Source organism: Salmo salar, chromosome 01 (genome assembly GCF_965601325.2).
Source record: "Salmo salar chromosome 01, fSalSal1, whole genome shotgun sequence".
NCBI classification, from domain to species: domain Eukaryota; kingdom Metazoa; phylum Chordata; class Actinopteri; order Salmoniformes; family Salmonidae; genus Salmo; species Salmo salar.
Window position 1 is genome coordinate 143,760,375 of NC_138291.1, and position 19,915 is coordinate 143,780,289.

The 19,915-nt window shown below is 44.7% G+C and overlaps 2 protein-coding genes across 5 annotated transcripts in view; both read right to left on the minus strand.

Annotated features, from left to right (window-relative positions):
* The window catches only part of bmpr1bb (bone morphogenetic protein receptor type 1Bb), a 111,670-nt gene extending 110,486 nt beyond the window's left edge, over positions 1 to 1,184 (minus strand). Inside the window, exon 1 of the mRNA XM_014130059.3 lies at positions 987 to 1,184. The gene's annotated coding sequence lies outside the window, so the exon portion shown is untranslated. The remainder of the gene's footprint in view (positions 1 to 986) is intronic.
* A 602-nt stretch (positions 1,185 to 1,786) lies between these two features.
* The window catches only part of pdlim5b (PDZ and LIM domain 5b), a 73,999-nt gene continuing 55,870 nt past the window's right edge, over positions 1,787 to 19,915 (minus strand). The window contains exons 4-14 of one of the 4 annotated variants that reach the window (XM_014130040.2): positions 19,659 to 19,692; positions 16,044 to 16,066; positions 14,572 to 14,598; positions 14,101 to 14,255; positions 12,834 to 12,864; positions 6,795 to 6,955; positions 4,130 to 4,316; positions 3,792 to 3,972; positions 3,507 to 3,627; positions 3,294 to 3,409; positions 1,787 to 3,175 (exon numbers count right to left, since the gene is read on the minus strand). In XM_014130040.2, coding sequence (XP_013985515.1) covers positions 3,086 to 3,175; positions 3,294 to 3,409; positions 3,507 to 3,627; positions 3,792 to 3,972; positions 4,130 to 4,316; positions 6,795 to 6,955; positions 12,834 to 12,864; positions 14,101 to 14,255; positions 14,572 to 14,598; positions 16,044 to 16,066; positions 19,659 to 19,692 — 1,126 coding nt within the window. In that variant the 3' untranslated portion in view covers positions 1,787 to 3,085. Of the gene's footprint in view, positions 3,176 to 3,293; positions 3,410 to 3,506; positions 3,628 to 3,791; positions 3,973 to 4,129; positions 4,317 to 6,794; positions 6,956 to 12,833; positions 12,865 to 14,100; positions 14,256 to 14,571; positions 14,599 to 16,043; positions 16,067 to 18,755; positions 19,301 to 19,658; positions 19,693 to 19,915 lie in introns of all 4 variants that reach the window. The other 3 variants (XM_014130046.2, XM_014130035.3, XM_014130033.3) reach the window with 3 other exon arrangements.

The window sequence follows — 19,915 nt, forward strand, 5'->3', positions numbered from 1 at the left end:
GTCAGGTGGATGGATTATCTTGGCAAAGGAGAAATGCTGACTAACAGGGATGTAACATATGTGCACACAATTTTAGAGAAATAAGCTTTTTGTGATTATGGAAAATGTCTGGGATTTTTTATTTCAGTTTATGAAACATGGGACCAACACTTTACAACAGTGAAGCTTGGGGACAAGGTTAATACAGACACACATGCCAACCTCCTGTCCTGAACCCAGGTCCACTCTGTTTTAGTGTGAGTATACATCTTACTGAACTCAAAACTACAGTCTCTCCAAAGCTCTGTGGAGTCTGGGCATATTGATACTATGTCTCCCACAGCTCTGACTATTAGTGCTCTGCCAGAGGCTGTACTTCAAAATCACACAGAGTTCATTAATTAAGAGACACTTTCAATGAGATAGCTAGCAAGGCGTGTAAGGTCATACTGGGATTGCATATTTTAATAGACAGTAAACAAGACTTCTGAGATTCACCAAAAACACCCAATACCTCTCTAGAGCCATGGTAACTTAATTGATTTGTGAAAGTAACCTATTGCAAATGTTTCGAAATATAAGGCTATTACATTAGGCTAAATGATTGATCCATTTGTAAAACACAGTTTAATACGTGTATCATAGATGTCGGCTACAGTACGTTCACCGTTGGAGGTGTATTTTCGAGCCTATATCTCAGTTGATCAAAAGTGGCATTCTGATTTATGGTGTGGTGATGATTTAACCAATTACTGATGAGCATCAACACCAGCTCCGGGAAAACTCGGGAACCAGACGAATCAGAGTCGGTTGATGGAGCAAATGCAGCATCCCCTGAACAATCACAGCAGAGAAGCTGCGTATCTCGACCGAATTACATGAATCATAAACTTAACACAATATCACCACTTACATTCTTACACAAACAGTAAGGGTAGCTCGCGACCACAATTGACGAAGGTAAAACTACGCACCCGCTACGATTAAGGGTTTCTAAACAAACGTACCTTTTCCTCGCGTAAAATGTAGAATGGCAGGATTCCGATGTGATGGTTTGGTCACAAAACTTCCAAGCATTACATCTAGCTTTCTAGGTTTTCAACGTTTGTGTTGTGTCCGACTTCTGACTTTTCCAAGTGAACGGGGCTGTCGCTGCGTCTTCGGAGTCCAGTATAGGGCTCCCACCTCCGACGTCTTGGAGAAGTACAGTTAGGGCCTGCACTGCTCCAAGTGCCCCTTTTCACTTTGTCTACCAATGGAAATATTACATAATTGGCAACAACTTTAAAACGTTCCCCTATAAACATTTTTTTTGTCAATGTTTATTTGAAAAAAATGTATTGTATTTCTCTAGTGAGGCGATTTTGCCAAAACATCATTGCAAGTAAATAAACTGTCATCATTGGAGACAGGACTGACACCTGTGAGAGGTATTGTCTTCCCTGCCTCCATAGAGACGTTGTACTTTTCTAGCCTAGGTGAGTGTGAGGGGACTCAAGCTTGTGCCTGTCTGTATGGCCTCATCTGAGACAGAACAATATTTTTTGTTATAGTGGTGCATGATGTCTGTGTAGCAACACTTCATTTAGAGCACCCATCCTGATAAGGAAAGTTGGCATTAAAGCAGTAAAAAATGTTTTTGCTTCATCATCATGCAATACATACAGTATGGGGTATTAATGGAATCAATGGGGAATGGCTGAACCAGTCATATTTTGAGGTATGGTTCTGGGACCACTATAGTGACAGACAAACTGATACATATAAAAACAACCTAAACACACACGATTGAATCCTAATTACTTCATGACTTTATGAAATTGTAGTTTTATTTTTACAAATAGACCAATGCACTTCAATTATTGTACTGTATTTCCCAATAAAACAGTGTCCATCCCACAGAGCTCTAATACAAATCATTTAACACTGACATTTTATGAACAAATGGAGAGAGATATTTTACTTTTAGTCTAAGTTTGGATGATTAATAAATGACAAATATGATTGGGAATGGAATTAATTACACCAATAAACATCACATAGACCAGGGTTTCCCAAACTCGGTCCTGGCCCCCCAGGTGTACATTTAGTTTTTTGCCCTAGCGCGACACAGCTGATTCAAATAACCAACTCATCATCAACCTTTGATTATTTGAATTCGCTGTGTAGTACTAGGGCAAAAAAACTAAATATGCACCCAGGGGGGGCCCCAAGACCGAGTTTGGGAAACCTTGATATAGACAAGCATTAATCTGTGGCAGCAAACGCAAAATGGTGTCTATGTTCAGGTACAAAATAAATGGGCAGCAAATCCCCCAAAATATGTTTTAAATACATACATTGAACGATAAACATGGAAAAACCCTACTTCTCATAAAATGACAGCTGTCTGTCCTGACTGACAGTGAACCACTATGTGCAACTGCCCCTGTAAATCCCCAAATAAAGTACATCCCACCAGCCCCAATAAATACACTACCAGGATAAATACATGTGTCTATAGACCCAACCACTCTAGGGGGGGAGAAAGAAAGAGAATAAATGGGGTTGGGTGCTCTAACCGTCGTCAATAACACATTCTTTCTCAATAAAGGTAACAGTTCGATTTTAATCTGTCAACTGATTCATGCTCATTTTATAAGGTCCCATTCATCTACTAAAATAACACTTTCATTAACTTTTAACTACATCAATTATATGGGATCATACAGTATGTAGTGGATTTTGCATTTATTAAATGAATTAATGTTGAAGGCTACAGGAAATGTCATGAGCCAGATATGGCCCCCTGCCGCTACTTGAGTATCTACCTTATACATGTCTGTCCACCTAACTACAGTATAGACAAATTCTGTATGTAGAGAACATTTCAATCTGAGATTTCATGAAAAATTATACCTCCCTTCAAGTCAACATGCATTCTCCCATGATGCACTTCGTTTGACCAAAATATAAAATAAAGCTTATATTCCCATTAACAAAATTATCTCTGTCAATAAATGTCATAATCAGATAAATCAATCTTTTAAAACTACCAAAAATATCTACATCTGATAGAATAGATTATTTTCTCCGTTTTCCTCTGTTCTTCACTCCTGGGGGTGGGTCAGATCTTGACTGTGTGGGCGTGTTTCTTGCACAGAGCCTTGTCCTTTTTAGAGAAGAAGGCTTGGCCCTCCAAACTGGTGCTGCAGACCTAGGAAATGACAGACAGACAGTACAGTAATATCAGTGCTACAATCTTTCTATTCTCTATATTCCACATCTATCTCTCACCATGACGCCATCACTCGCTCCATGCAGGCCTGACTTACTGCACATACGAAGCAGGTATCATGCCAGGTGAATCCCAACGCCTCCAGAAACTTGTCTCCGGCCTCGATGGGGAAGTCACAACCATGGCAACTGGTACCAAAGAGTTGGTAATAATCTGGGTGGAAGAGAGTCAGTGAAATGTTACTTTCGTGATTTGATTAATTTCAAAGTCGTGTTCATTCCGAAACACCTTGCTTGCTGTGACCGCTCACCTCTTTCGCAGTATGGCAGCCCATCCTCCATGTGGAAGGTGTTGTTTCTGATTGGCTGCTGGCAGGATGCACACAGGAAGCAGTACACATGCCAGGTCTGCTTCAGGGCATTGATGACTTCCTGTAAAAAAAATAAAAATGAGATTATGACAGTAATATAATTCCCTATAATGTCATAATGTCCTCATTTGATTTCAATATGTGTCCGTGGATTTGGAGAGGAAGACTATTGAGCAAGGTGGACAAGCCGAGATACTATACTGTCTCCTGAAGTATGTCACTCACCCCCAGGACCTTCTGCTTGCAGCTGGTGCAGGTAGGGGCAAAGAACTCTTCATAGCAGTGAGCACAGTACACTGTTCCCCTCTCCTCCACGAAGCCTGACTCCACCAGAGACGTGTGGCAGTGGGAACAGTTAAACTCCTCAGGGTGCCATGACATGCCCATGGCCACCAGGAACGGACCTCTGTGGATAACAGGAAGTGGGCAGAGGTCAGGATAAAATTAACTTTAAAATTCAACTTCAGATACATATGAGAGGGACTAAACTAATCAGCAGTGAACCCACAGGATTACGCTGCGTCCAAAATTCCCAATTTCCCATACTGACAGTCGTTGTGTACCTGATGACCTTGTCACAGTGGCCACACATGGGTGTGCGTGTTCCTGCTGCGATGTGTTCGGCCCGCTGCACCAGGGAGTCCTGGTCCTTGGGGTGCGCCTGCGGAGCAGGGCGGTCAGGACCTTTGGGTACTGGTGCATTGTTGCTGACCCGGCCAAAAGAGGGCGCCGCTCCACCCTTAGGGAAACCTAAAGCAACAGGAAATACAGCATGGGTCAGTTGTTTCATTCACACCATATAAACACATCACATCCATCTGAGCTATAGAAAAACAGTCAAACTTTTGTGCCATGTGATCAGAACACTCGCAACATACAGCAGACAAACATCCTGATCATTCAATGATCAATGAGAATTGTGGCTGTATTTCCACGGCTGTGTGCATTGCTAGCTAACCCGAAAGAAACGTTAGCTCAGGTGTGGGTGGGCAGGTGTGATCAGGTCTGAATGAGTATGCTGCATGCTGACAGAATGTATCACATCGAGCTGTGACCTCCCGGTCTTATGCATAGGCCAGCTGTGTCGGCAGATCCACTCCACCCCACCCAAACAAAGGATACATTTTTTCCACCACGGGGGGGAAAAAAATATATTCCCAGAGCCAAAGGAGACACCTGGCAAAATAATCCCCCACTCAACTCCTCTCTGAACAGAACGTGGATAGGAAACACAATCCTCCCCTTCTTACCTCTCTCCTCGCTGGCTACAGAGACATCCAAGGGGGGTGAAATATGTCTGCCCTCAGAGGGGGGTGAAAAGGGGGTGAGGGGTGGAGGTGGACAGAGACTATTGAAAAACAGGACCAGAATCAAAGAGTGGCGGACTGAGGGGTCAGGAAGCAAGTGCCCCCTCGATTTCCTCGTGACGGAGTGCAAACAAACTGAATAAACATGACTGGGGACTGGCAGAGAAGTGAGAAGAGGAGCGGAGAGGATATCTATGGGAAAGACAGGGAGAGCGAGAGAGAGAGGAAGGGAGAGCGAGAGAAAGAGGAAGGAGGGAGAAGAGCATAAACTGTACATGAAACTATCCCTGTGTGTTGGCACTATGCTCTAAGTAACTACTGAAGAGGCTTTGGGCAGTCTGCACGGTCGGGAACACTGGAGATCTGTATCTCCGTTCCACTTGAACCACAGCAGGGCTGCCAAACCCCGGGTCCAGGCCCATCAAACCACGACTTCAACCACGTCTGGTTAAGTCGGTCTTTTAAACGTCCTGTTGAGACGACGTCTGAAGACAGCAGTGGCTAGCCCAGTCCAAGGGCTTAGGGGACATGTTCTTAGATGGTACAGTGACAGGGGGGCATGGTGAGAGGGATGTAGGCTGGATAGATGAGTCATGGCCACACATCTCTGGCTGATAAACATCTGGGAGATGTATCCGCTCTGGAATCTATGCTGGCTGGATTTAACACAGATGGCTCTGACACAACACCCCCCCCCCCTCACACACACAAACAACAACACAAATCACATCCTGCCTGCTGCTATGAAAATCACCATGAAAAACATGACATGTTTTTCACACTCAATAATGTGTTAGCACTAGCAGGGGGAACGGTAGAATCATACATAATACAGAGTACATCTGGCCTGGTTCCACACGGTCAGTATGAGGTATATGTTTGTGAACACAAGGTCAAGTAAGCGTTAATCTGATACATACTGCGTCTAACAGAGAGGTGCCTGTGGTCTCGTATACACCCCCTTTCAGCAGCTCTCACTTAAGAGGTCCCCTCGGGGAGGCAGTAGGTAAGCAAGCACAGGACCTCTAGCCTCACACAGTTCTGTTTAGGCCATGTATATATATATACACATATATAGCATACTGCAGTCTTAGTCATCGTAGTAATGACTCCCCAACTCAAGGCCCTTCGGCAAATATTTATTCCAAGGCAGCTACAGTTCTCACATACACTGAATCTCCTGTTTAAAGAGCAGAACATCTAATATATAATTCACAATCTATTTAACTCTGTAATCTTGGAAAAAAGAGGCAACAATTTGAGCTCATTAGCTGAATATCGCACGTTTTAGAGCTCGTAATGTTGAAGAGCCGTGTGTAACAGAGGCATTACCACGAAGAGCCGTGTGTAACAGAGGCATTACCACGAAGAGCCGTGTGTAACAGAGGCATTACCATGAAGAGCCGTGTGTAACAGAGGCATTACCATGAAGAGCCGTGTGTAACAGAGGCATTATGTTGCTCTAATCAAAGCACTGATTAATAGTCAGGTTTTACAGTAACAGCAGGCGTCTGCCCCCTGTAGGTCAAAATGAACTACTACAGATGATGTCACCTTGCGATACTGACACTACAGTTGCCTGTCTGAGTCAATGCAAAACGCCAAGGGGTTAATGAAGACACTACATGCTATACAAGCATTCATCTATATCAGCATTCTTCTCCTAAAAAAAAATATTTGTGTAAAAGGCAGAGCTCTCATAACTTCGATAAATAAAATACATGATTTGCATTTCTGCCATTTCTGTTCAAAAAGGCTGCAGTAAACCTAAGCTTGTAGTATAGATCTAGTCTTTTCTTAACAGCAGGACACACTCAATAACAGAAGCATGAACAAGATGTGAGTGAAATTAACCACAGAATCCTCTGGAGCGACAGCGAGAGGAAGACAGTAGGGGTAGTGTCAGGGTGTGTAAGATTACCTGCTGGACCTCCAGCCGGCCAGGAGGGTTTGACCTGGGCAGAGGGGGTCTTGAAGGTGGGTGGGGGGACACCATTACCGTTCCTGGGGGCACCTGGGACTTTGGTCATGGTCTTCACTGATGTGACATGAGCACTGGGCAGGGCAGCCTCAACAACTTCTCTGGAGAACAGAAAGGTCATTATTTCACTGAAACATACAGGCACTCACAACCGCGCGCACACACACACACACACAATCATAGAGAAATGTTTTCACTTTATAGTATTTGGCTCATAATAAACCCAGTAGCGTTGAAGTTCTTAAGGTCTGGTGTTGTTTACTCATGACTATCCACATCGCAAGGCTGTGCAAACTGATGCCTGTCCGTCTCTCTCTCAGGCCCCGTTTGTTATGGCAACCTCAGCCATGGTTACAGTACAGTAGGTGTTCCATCCAGGACTCAGAATACCTCTCAGCTGTTAGAATGTGATTCCATCACAACACGCCTCCCTAAAAAACTACAGACTTCACTGTCTTCTGCTATAGCTGAACTCACTCCCGCATTCTGCACTCTCCACGCCTAAACCCCAATATAAAGCATGTGGTTCTCCTCCTGTTCGAGAACATGTTTAAGCTGAAATTATGTGCAGACCACAACCAAAAATAGTTGTTGGAAATACAAGTGCATCGGAAGGGCTGTTTTGAAGACATAAAACCAGGCTAATTATGATAGGCACGATTGAGTCATATCCAGCAGAGGCACTAACAAGGCACAATCAATTAGCAGGAAGTTCAGTGACACACTCAACCAATCAGGCCAATTATGGGGAGAGTTGATTGGATTAAAAGCTGTGTCTGATGAAAACCATGGCCAGATTGATCCAATAAGGATACATGATACAGCCCAGTGTCCAGATGGCACAGCAATAAGTAAACAGGAAAACAATTAGTGTTGGCACCGTCTCCCTCTCTCTTTCTCCCTCTCCTCCCCTTTCTCTCCATCCTTTCTATCTGTGAAATGTTGTATGCAGTGGAGCTGCTCATAACAGTGGCCTGCTGCCTATTTTGCTGTTCTCTCTGTCTCTGCAATGTAGTCATCGATGACATTGACATATTGATGGTTCTATAAATAACGCTCGTCTTTAGTGCTTGAGCCATGATGGTTAGGTCTGTGCTGGTGTTCAGCGTATCAAGGTATCATCCCAGCTGTTTACAAAAGGAAGCTGGTTAAAATCCCAGATGACAAGCACTTGCCCTTAGGAAAAGAACGGAGTCTGACTTTCTCCAGGTCATATCCAGTTCTAGGAATGTTTGTCAGCTACACTGTATTTAAAATGTGCCTTGACAACACTGCCCTCTACTGGTGATACATAGAAATTGCTACTAGCTCAAGAAGAGAACAACTGTACTGTATTTAATCTTTATTTAACTAGGCAAGTCAGTTAAGAACAAATTCTTATTTACAATATCGGCCTACCCCGGTCAAACCCGGGCGACGCTGGGATAATTGTGCGCCGCCCTATGGGACTCCCAATCACAGCCGGATGTGATACAGCCTGGATTTGAACCAGGGACTGTAGTGACCCCTCTTGCACTGAGATAGTGTCTTAGGCCGCTGTGCCACTCGGGAGCCCAATGTATGTGTGGCACTAAGCTATTAGGAGCTTCCCGTGTGTCCTTTGTATAAACTGCTTGTGAGCCATTGGATATGAACGCCTCATTAGTCAATTAGCTGTGTAGATAAAGTGTTACGATACTGTACTTCCCAGGAGAATCAGAAGAAGAAGAGGGAAGGGGACAGGAAATAAAGGATATAACTTTATTTAGATGCCAGCAGCAACAATCTTCAAGCATAACTATGGTTAGTGAAGAAAATGAAAGAAAATGAAGATAAAATACAAAGATAGTCATGTAGAAGGTAGAGAATTACGTTGGAGACCTAGTGATGTCAGAAAAGAAGGAGAAACTTCACTGAATAGACACAAAAACTAAGTCAAACCTAGACTGCGTCAATAAATCAAATTCAATCAATCATAGTATATTACAGACACAAGCCATCTCATGCAGACACATACGGTATACAAAGAGGATACAGGTAACTGACAAAATAATGGAAACACGAGTGAATGAGGGATAAAGTATATTGAAAGCAGGTTCGTCCACACAGGTGTGGTTCCTCAGTTAATTAAGTAATCCCATCATAGTTAGGGTCATGAATAAAAATGCAGGGCAGGCCATTATTTTGTCTACCATGGCTATGCCCCCAGAGGATGACAATGCCCCTATCCACAGGTCACGAGTGGGCACTGAATGGTTTGATGAGCGGTAGGGCTGGGCGGTATACTGTATTTTACTACATACCGCTATTGATGCACAGACCGGCTTGGGTTTTTACTTTACCTTCTATAACGCCATTTTAATCTTTGGTTTGTTAAAATGTGCTGTGTGTGACGTACATTTTTATAGTTTACACTGCTACTTGAGTCATCCCTCTCAGTTCTCTCTTCATGCTGCGTTCCACAGACTTAACCCCGCCCCCCTGTCACTCAAGGAGCGAATGTTGTTGTTTCACCACAAGACACTTGCGTTCAGTCTGCATGTCAGTGCAGCACATGCAAGGCTTCTTAATATAAATCTACAAGCGCTCTATAATTGCACAATTACTTTGTGTTTCTTACTTCTGCAAACAGCTAGTTAGTCTTTTCTTAGCAAGTTTTAGCTAAATTGCTATAGCCGCTAAATCGCTATTTCGCTGGGTACTTAGCGAGCTAATAAATGTACTGAGTCAGAGCAAACGTAGCTAGCTGATAAAGACTTACACCAGTGATGAAGTAGGCCTAAATCAGCACATTGTCTGTGCAACAGTATCTTCTAAATCAAAGAGGAATAAGCAAAGCATGAATATGTTGGCTATATGAAGACACATTTACAGTAGCCAGAGATTATAGGGTCCCCTAGGAAACACTGACCATCACTTTGGTTCCTACCCTGTCACAATAACTCCTCCCTGGCATTTTCATTCGTTGTCATGTCAAACACTGCATTCAAAGTGCCCACTATTATATTCTAACTATAGAATTAGAATAATCATTCTATTTCCATGATTCCAACAGTTAACCTAAGTGTTTTGATCTAAATCACAAGTCAAATTGCAATTGCAACATTTGGCAAAAAATAAGGCCTTGTTTTTTTTGCAGCCCTACGTGGCAGCGAAGGAAATGATCTCAAATGACTGTAGGAAATGCAGAAATGTATGGAAATGCAGGACAAAAAAAATGTTGGGTTGAAGTTGAATTGAACAGTGTAAAACAATTAGAATGGAGAAAGACCCATTAAAATCACTTAGAATGTATGTGTTGCCACCATCGGGTCACACACTACTCATAAAGCACATTAACAACTCTTATTATTCGAAAACATTAAATACGGTCAGAAAATATGAAAAATACTGTGATATGACATTTTGGCCATATCGCCCAGCCATACGCCTGAGACAGCATTTTCCACCATCAACAAAACACCAAATTATGGAATTTCTCGTGGAAGAATGGTGTTGCATCCCTCCAATAGAGTTCCAGACACTTGTAGAATCTATGTCAAAGTGCATTAAAGCTGTTCTGGCTAGTGGTGTCCCAACACCCTATTAAGACACTTTGTTGGTGTTTCCTTTATTTTGGCAGTTACCTGTATATACACTACATGACCAAAAGTATGCGGACACCTGCTCGTCGAACGTCTCATTCCAAAATCATGGGCATTCAAATGGAGTTGGTCCTCCCCTTTGCTACTATAACAGCCTCCACTCTTCTGGGAAGGCTTTCCACTAGATATTGCTGCAGGAACTTGCTTCCATTCAGCCACAAGAGCATTAGTGAGGTCGGGCACTGATGTTGGGCGATTAGGCCTGGCTCGCAGTCGGTGTTCCAATTCATCCCAAAGGTGTTTGATGGAGTTCTTCCACACCAATCTCGACAAAGCATTTCTGTATGGACCTCGCTTTATGCAAGTGGGCATGGTCATGCCGAAATAGGAAAGGTCCTTCCCCAAACTTTTGCGACAAAATTGGAAGCACAGAATCGTCTAGAATGTCATTGTATGCTGTAGCGTTAAGATTTCCCTTCACTGGAACTAAGGGGCCTAGCACGAACCATAAAAAACAGCCCCAGACCATTATTCCTCCTCCACCAAACTTTAGTTGGCACTATACATGGGGGGGGGGGGTATTAGCGTTCTACTGGCATCCGCGAAACCCAGATGTGTCCGTCAGACTGCCAGATGGTGAAGCGTGATTCATCACTCCAGAGAACGCGCCTTCACTGCTCCAGAGTCCAATGACAGCAAGTTTTACACCACTCCAGCCAACGCTTGGCATTGCACATGGTGATCTTAGGCTTGTGTGCGGCTGCTCGGCCAGGGAAATCCATTTCATGAAGCTCCCAACGAACAGTTCTTGGACTGACGTTGCTTCCAGAGGCAGTTTGGAACTCGATTTTTACGCGCTACGCGCTTCAGCACTCGGCGGTCCTGTTCTGTGAGCTTGTGTGGCCTACCACTTCGCGGCTGAGCCACTGTTGCTCGTAGACGTTTCCACTTCACAATAACAACACTTAAAGTTGACCGGGCAGCTCTAGCAGGGCATAAATTTGACAAACTGACTTGTTGGAAAGGTGGCATCCTATGACAGTGCCACATTGAAAGTCACTGAGCTCTTCAATAAGGCCATTCTACTGCCAATGTTTGTCTATGGACATTGCATGGCTGTTGGCTCGATTTTATACACCCGTCAGCAATGGGTGTGGCTGAAATAGCCAAATCCACGAATTTGAAGGGGTGTCCACATACTTTTGCAAATATAGTGGAAGTAGTAAAATAAGGCAAGGTAACCTAAGGGAGTCTCTCACACACACCTAAATAATGCACTAACTAATACCTGTAACTATACGTGATAATGGTAGGTGTAATGTGAAATAGAATGGACTCTGCCTAGGTGTCGGTTGGCTGACATCCACTGCACACACAGGGAGACAACTACAGGCATATTGAAATAAATAAAACACAGGCAGGTAGAGGTTACAAATAGTACACGATTATCTTAGTGAGAAACATAGTCTACTGCACGTTGAGTGTGCGTGCTGAAACACCGTGGTGCCAGTCTCTCAGCTTGTTGTACAGTTGTCCCACAACCTCTGGGTCCAGTTTGTTCACCCTAACACACCCAACGGCACAGGGCAGGAGGGGAGAGGGAGGTAGGGAAGGAGGGAGAAAGGAGAGGACACAGGAGAGCAGACGGGAAGAAAGGAAAGAAAGAAATTGTAAGAAAAAAGTAACACAAGAAATGTACGGGAAAATACTGGAAAAATGAGGAAATGCAGGTCAAATAAATAAAGCAGAAAGATTAGCAAGAGGCTTGATATCTCTTGATAGGAGAACTGTGTGTTTGGGAGCGTGCTGTCTGTTAACCACATGTCTCTGAGAAGGAGAGCTGTGTGTTTGGGAGGGTGCTGTCTGTTAACCACATGTCTCTGAGGAGGAGAGCTGTGTGTTTGGGAGCGTGCTGTCTGTTAACCACATGTCTCTGAGAAGGAGAGTGAGTGCCTCCTCCTGGTAGTCCCTTATTACCCATACTCCCACTTCATTACCCACAATCCCACCGTGACATGCTTATTGTCCGGTGCTTAGGTTGGGACAGCAGCAGCACGTGTTTACTGCAGATGAAGATGAACGGGGGACAGAACACAGAACTGACAATCCCCAGCTTTCAGAGGGCTCTGAGGGTTTGGCCGACCCAGCTAACCCAGCCCGAGATGTTTTTACTAGGGTTTCCTCCACTGTGGGCATCCTCTGATGTGGCTTCCTGTAAATGAAGCTTGAAACTAAGCGTCTCATGGATCAGGAAGCAATGGGCTAAACACGGAATCCCAATAATGAGAAGCTCCTGTGACATGCAGGATGAGACATCACCCCAACATAGTCACAGTAACAACAACAGCATCACACTCGCGCCAGGAAACACAAACAGATCACACCGGAGCAGACTGACCAATCATCAACTACTCACTTCTTTCCAGTGCTGTTCTCCTGGGCTTGGTCTGTCAACAGAGGAAAGAAACTCATGAACATCAATGCAGAGATTGTGACATGTGCGTGTAGACGTGTGTCTTGTAATAGAAAATAACTGATGGGGTGACCAGCCAAAAAGAGGGGTTATACTGCTTTTTAAATGCAAAAAATATTTTAAAAAATTGGCCAAGGGTGCACCTCAAACAGCTCTACTCACGTGAGGGCTGGATGATTGGGCTCAATATCCGATGGCAGAGACATAGTCCTGCCATGCCAGTTGAACTCAGTCCTGTTGGGACCTGCAAACCAGTCTCCACACCTACAGCTGTGCAAACCAGTCTCCACACCTACAGCTGTGCAAACCAGTCTCCACACCTACAGCTGTGCAAACCAGTCTCCACACCTACAGCTGTGCAATCCAGTCTCCACACCTACAGCTGTGCAATCCAGTCTCCACACCTACAGCTGTGCAAACCAGTCTCCACACCTACAGCTGTGCAAACCAGTCTCCACACCTACAGCTGTGCAAACCAGTCTCCACACCTACAGCTGTGCAAACCAGTCTCCACACCTACAGCTGTGCAAACCAGTCTCCACACCTACAGCTGTGCAAACCAGTCTCCACATCTACAGCTGTACAAACCAGTCTCCACATCTACAGCTGTGCAAACCAGTCTCCACACCTACAGCTGTGCAATCCAGTCTCCACACCTACAGCTGTACAAACCAGTCTCCAGCACCATTTGCATAATATCAACAGCCGTAAACATATTCAGCGCTGCATTGGTAACCTCAGCCTCTGTCTGGAGTAGAGAGGGACATCGTATCCACTGCTCCTTGTCAGCTCCATGTCAGCTTATATTAGTAGAGCATGTCCAACACACACACAGGGCTGGGGTGATGACAGAGAGATGGTTGCTGAGGCTCAGAGACAGAGCTGCGCCAGGGGGACCAGAACCCAGAGACAGACCTGCGCCACAGGGACTAGCATGCAGCACTGTTGTAATCTATACTACAGTCTACTTATGTAACCTTTCCCTTAGGGGCAAAGGCCAAATAGTCACTTCAGAGGGGTTACTGTAAGAACACAATGATCTAGCTATAATACATATCTATTTTCTAATACCACTGCGCCAAGGTATTGGTGGTGCTGCATGTGTTCTGGCCTGGGTATGAGGGTGCCAGGGTACACAACATAAAGTAACTAGGGTGTCATTATGCATCAGGGTATTGGGGGAAGGGGGAGGGTGCCAGGGGGTACCCACCGTTCTCAGTGCCAGTGATCTGAGCCAGGATTCTGAAGGACCTGGACTGGGAGGTGCCGGTGCGAGGATGCCAGTCCTCTGTGTCCTCGATCATACGCTTCTTACTGGCCTCACTGAGTGGTGAGGCATGGTTCAACTCTGGATCAACTCTGTTCCTGAGGCCACATACACAGAGAATAAGTATCATCATCATCATCATCATTTATTTCCAATTACTATTAGCATTCACCATTCATAAAAATCACTTTTAATAATGACTTTATTCATTAAGTAATTACTCAGATTAATTTATTAAATTCATTCATTAATTCATCTTTTTCATACAGTAGGATAACACAAGTGCAAAACAAATCTCACACACAGGTACAGACAAAACACACTCTCACTCCCAGCGTATACTACAGGTAGACTCAGACAAGACACACATACACTCAGTGAAGTGGTCACTGCTAGACTTCCCATTTACTGTACCTCCTAGTGGCAGTCTTTGGGGGGACTCTGCACACGGAAATTGAGTGGGAAGTAAGAAAGGAAAATAAGATAATAGAAGGAGAAGAATCAGAAACTAGAAAAGATTGGGAGGAAAAACTGAATATTGTACTTCCAAGGTGCTAAATCTATTTGGATCTAAAGTATGAGCATTGATGCAGTACTACAGGCTATACTTAAGAATACTCAGAGGCCCACTGGCAGAAACAGCAGCTACACTAGAAATAGCAGAGCAGCAGTCAGCTACAATGACACAGATCGCTATCTATTCCAACTAAATGTAATGATCCCCTCCGAAACCCCTATGAAGGTGACATGACATGACATGACTCAGCCCACATATATAGCGTTAACTCAGAGACACTCATATTATAGCATGACATCATTCTTTTAGTACTAGCAGGAATATGCTTTATGGATTATTGATCAGCTGAAGAAACAGTGATGTTGTTTGGATTTTGGGAAATTGATGGAAAACTATTAAATATAACTGTATAATATAGTTAGAAGCAAGGGTGAAAGTACCATCTCTCGCCACAAGGGGGAACCACTGGGCCTCACATTACAGTGAGCTCAGGACCTGAACAGATGCGTTCTTTGTATTCCTGTCCTGAATTAAATAAATGTTTAGACACCCATCTCAAGGTGTCTGTATTACATTAGGTACAAATCCATTTAAGCACTTGAGGCAAGTCAAGTGTGAATATATCGGCGTGTTCTGCGTGTGATCTCTCCAGCACGTGTTCTAGTCTATTGCGTGTGTCAGTGAGTGTATTCTAAGGGAATGGAGGTCAGGGGTCAGATTGTGATGGTACTATTCCTAGAACCACAGTGGAATAGCTGGCTGGTAATTAATAAGTGGCCTTGGGTAAACAGAGTGACACGGTGGCAGACGGACAGACGGAGGGGGACAGATGCAGGGACAGGGTTCAGTAGCCCCGCTGAGTGGTGACAGGTCAGCCTACAGGGCTCTGAGTTGCAGTCTGGGGATGGGCCTGGTGAGGGTGCAGCATAAAATGGCACCCTATTCCTTTAAAGTGCCTATAAAGCCTATGGGGCTCTGGTCAAAAGCAGTGCACTATAAATGGACCAGCATTTCCAACCCACATGGGTGTAAATACACTACTTTTCCAAGTGAACCGGGCCGGGATGCCATGGCACAGAGCATGAATGAACAGAATGAACTGGATCACGAGGCTTATTACGGCGTATGGCTGTGGGTTATTTACAGGGTGGCTTTGCAGGTTGTTTGTGCTCTGAGATGAAGGTGTAATACAGTAAGTACATGAGTATGAGTGAGGTTTATGAGGGTTATGGCAGAAAGGAGCCAGCATGCCTACTGTACTATTCTAATTGCGCTGCAGTCATCATGTGCGGCAGTAAAGCACTGATAATCGCATCATCCCACAGTTACAGAGCAGACAGTGTGTCACTGCTACTGTTAGAACACTAACTTGGTCTCTTCCTCCTCGCCCTCCTGAGGAAAGAACAAATGAAGAAGAAGAGGATGAAGCAAAGTAAAGGAACTGGAAAAGAGGAAGAGCATTGATTCGACTGGGATCTTAAAACACATGGACCATTCTGAGACGAGGTGCAAGCAGACACCCAGAGACACACAGGATCCAGCTGAACACGCATGCTGCTACTATACCTGGAACCTGGAGACAGAAAACATCAGCTGTACACGCTTAGAAAAAAAGGAACCTAATAGGATTCTTCGTCTGTCCCAATAGGAGAACCCTTTCAAGATCCATTTTTGGTTCCAGGTAAAACCCATTTGGTTCCACGCAGAACCCTCATGGGACCAAAAAGGGTTCTGCCTGGAACCAAAAAGGGTTCTCCTGTGGGAACAGCCAAAGAAACCTTTTGGAACCCTTTTTTCTAAGAGTGTAGGAGCATGGTAAAAAGCATGCACAACAGTACTGTTTATGGCCAATCTATTAAGATTTGTATGTAAGGGATAATCAATGAGGGGCTGTGTGTTCTCTGGAAAATAATGACGTGGAAGGTGTTCCACGATGCGCTACCTTCCACAGAGTTGCATTATTTTCCAGAGAACATAGAGAGGCCCGAGTTGATTACCCCTTTTATACCATGACTATAATTTAAACACATTTACCACTAGAAATGTGTTCATTTGCCGGATGTGTTCAACATCCACTGAAGTAGCTAGCAAGTTTACTAGATGGTTACAGTAGTTGCCGAGGTAACCAAGCAAACAGACTTTCTAGTTTAGCTAACCAAAGCATCAGTCCTAGCTTTCTATTATGAAAATCAAATTCAACAAAGCCAATAATGTTTTCAATTCGACTTTTGCTTTCAATAGCAGCTCAAACACAGAACATGTAAGAACTATAGCCATTGAATTCTACCGTGCAAATATACTGTGCATTATAGGGAAATAATGCATGCCCTAGAATGCCCTTCAAGCCAATCAGAAGCAGACAGAGTCGTCCAGGGGGTTTAGACAGGAGGAAGGTGAATTAATAACTACAGAGACTGTAAGTAGAGTATGCAGTAAAGACTGAGATGACAACCAAAGTGCCTACAGGTATGTGGCATGAAGTCCCTATTATATTCAGCTGCAAAACATAACTAATTACATTTGCATTAGTGGACTACATTGGTAGACTAGTCAAAAACATGTGTTTTTACTATTCGGAGGCTTTGTAAAAACATCTGGCCTGAGAACCATCCTAGTAGAGCTTCTCCAGCCCCAAAGCTTCCAGAATACCAGGCCTTTAGAAACAAGCGTCTGAGTCAACAGAACAACGATATGCCAGGCAGACTGAGCCGGAATACTGGGTGTTTGGCAAGGCTAGTCCCTTTACTATCAATTAGAGAGAGGCGGGCTGGGCTGGGTGGTAGCAGGAGTAAGTTTAACATGTCGTCGTTCTGCTGCTGCCTTTGTCTTCTGTTTCCAGTTCCCTTTAACATGAGACAAGATGTGCTGCTGCGCTCATAGGAGCTCGCCAGCTTGCAGTCCTAAACGCCGTAAATAGGTTAGCTCTGGTTTGTTCAGCCATTCCTGTGGGGAAAATGAATGGAGAAAGAATAGGGTTTGGGGATAAACGCCAAAAATAAGGTCTGAGGTTAACACAGGTTTAGGAGATCTTATGCGTTTTGTTCTATGAGATAATATCAGTCAGTCAGCATGACCTTTATGAATTATGAAGCCGTTTTTTTATTACATAAATGCTTCAAAAAGTGACGTTCGCTGATGAAGATGGTCTCATCGAACAGAACGTGTCAGCTCTCCTAAACCTCTGTTTACCACAGACCTTATTTTCAGCGTTTATCCAAAAACCCTACAGAAACTCCATTCATTTCTCCATACGCTTTGTCCAACGAACCATGGCGGAGTTGGCGCCTACAAAAAGACGCCATTACTATTTCTCTCTATTGTGGCTGTTTAAAGAGCTGGGGGTACAGGCACCATCCATGTTGCTCTACAAACGAGACTGTGTTTGTGGAGTGGCAGGTAGCCTAGCGGTTCAGAGCGTTGTGCCAGTAACCCAAACATCGCTGGTTTGAATCCCAGAGCCAACTAGGTGAAAAATCTGTCGATGTGCATTTGAGCAAGGCAGTTAACCTTCAATTGCTCCTAGAAGTCACTCTGGATAAGAGCATCTGCTAAATGAGAACAATAAAGACTAAATAAATGTAGACTATGTAGGAGAAACGGATGGAAGATTTAGTACAAAGTATGCTCTCTCTCAGGTAGTCTGTTGTTATTGCATGGTTGGTTAACTGAAAATGGACACCAGCTACTTGTGTCCTCAAACAACAACATCCAGACAGGTAGTGGAGTGAACCACAAGTATCTGTTGACCTGGCAACAACACACATGATTTATGGGATGTGAGACCGAAACATGTTCATCTCCCATTACAGCCTTCTTGCTGCTGCACTAAACCAGTCTAAGTGGTCACATCTAGAATAGCAATGTTGTTATTTTGAGCTAAAAAATACAATGTGGTGCAGGGTAATAACTTCAAGTGAACTTACTGTACAAACCGCCTACCTACCCACAGTTGAGCCTCTTGGAAAGTCAAAGGAAGCAGAAGCAAGAGGTGTTTGGTAAAAAGAAAGAAAGTAACAGGAGAGAAGAGGAGAAAGGAGAGGAGACGAGGTGAGGGGTGGGGATTGAGGTTAGTGCTACTCACCCGTTGAACTGTTCTTTGATCTGGTCGACCACTACACCCTGGGCTTCCAACAGGCCCCGCCTCTGTCCTATGGCCACCTCACAGGCGTTGGCGTTGGAGTACAGGTTGATGGGCGTGTTATAGCAAGAGGACTGCGGAGCACCGGGATTGGAGGAGGGGGCTGTCACTCTGGCCGGGGAGGAGGAGGAGGACGAGGAGGGGGTGGTGAAGGGGGAACGGCCAGAGCTGGGTCTGGTGGGTGGGGCTGAGCTGGGTGGGGCTGCGATGGGTGGGGCTGGAGAGCGGGAGTGGCTGCCTAGTGGGAAGGGAGGCTGGGGCTGCTGGGAGGAGGGGGCAGCGGGGGTGAAAGCAGACGATGCAGAAGGGATTGAGGCCACTTTTGGGGCGGTCAGGGAGGAAGTGACCACACCTACACCGCTGCCCCCGCCAAAGGGGCGGGCTGTCTTATTGTAGGCAGCACCGGGTTGGGGGGAGGGGCTGGTGAATGTGGATGCTGTGGCTGGGTAGGTGATTGGCACAGGCTTAATGATCTCCAACTGTTCGTTCTAAAAGGGGGTGGGGGGCACACATGCACAACACTCACACACTGCACATCACACAGCAAACTCATGCAGGGGCCATGCTCCCCAGAACATTGGTATGCGCCTTAGGGCTATCTATGAGGGTGGCACCTTCACAAGCTTTGCATAACGTCCATAACAGCCAACCAAAATGTGGTGTAACATCGTCTCAGAAGGGTACAGTGAGCATGCTCAAACATATCGATGAACTCCTGAGCACATATGTTTTAACAAATGATCCTGGTAAGTGTCAATACGCCACTAAAAAGTAATACTCAAGATCATAATCCTTTCATCTTAAATAATGAATTTGACTTCAAGTGATTCACTGGAGTGTACTTACCTTTGGTGCATCAGCCTTGGGAACACTGGAAGCTCTGTGAAGACAGAAAACATCATGAGAAAGAAGAACAGATGTGCAGTTACCTTTACACTCTTAGAAGAAAAGGGAACCTAATAGGGTTCTTCGGCTGTCCCAATAGGAGAACCATTAGAATATCCTTTTTTGGTTCCAGGAAGAACCCATTTGGTTCCAGGTAGAACCCTTTCCACAGAGGGTTCTACCTGGAACCAAAAAGGGTTCTCCTGTGGGAACAGCCA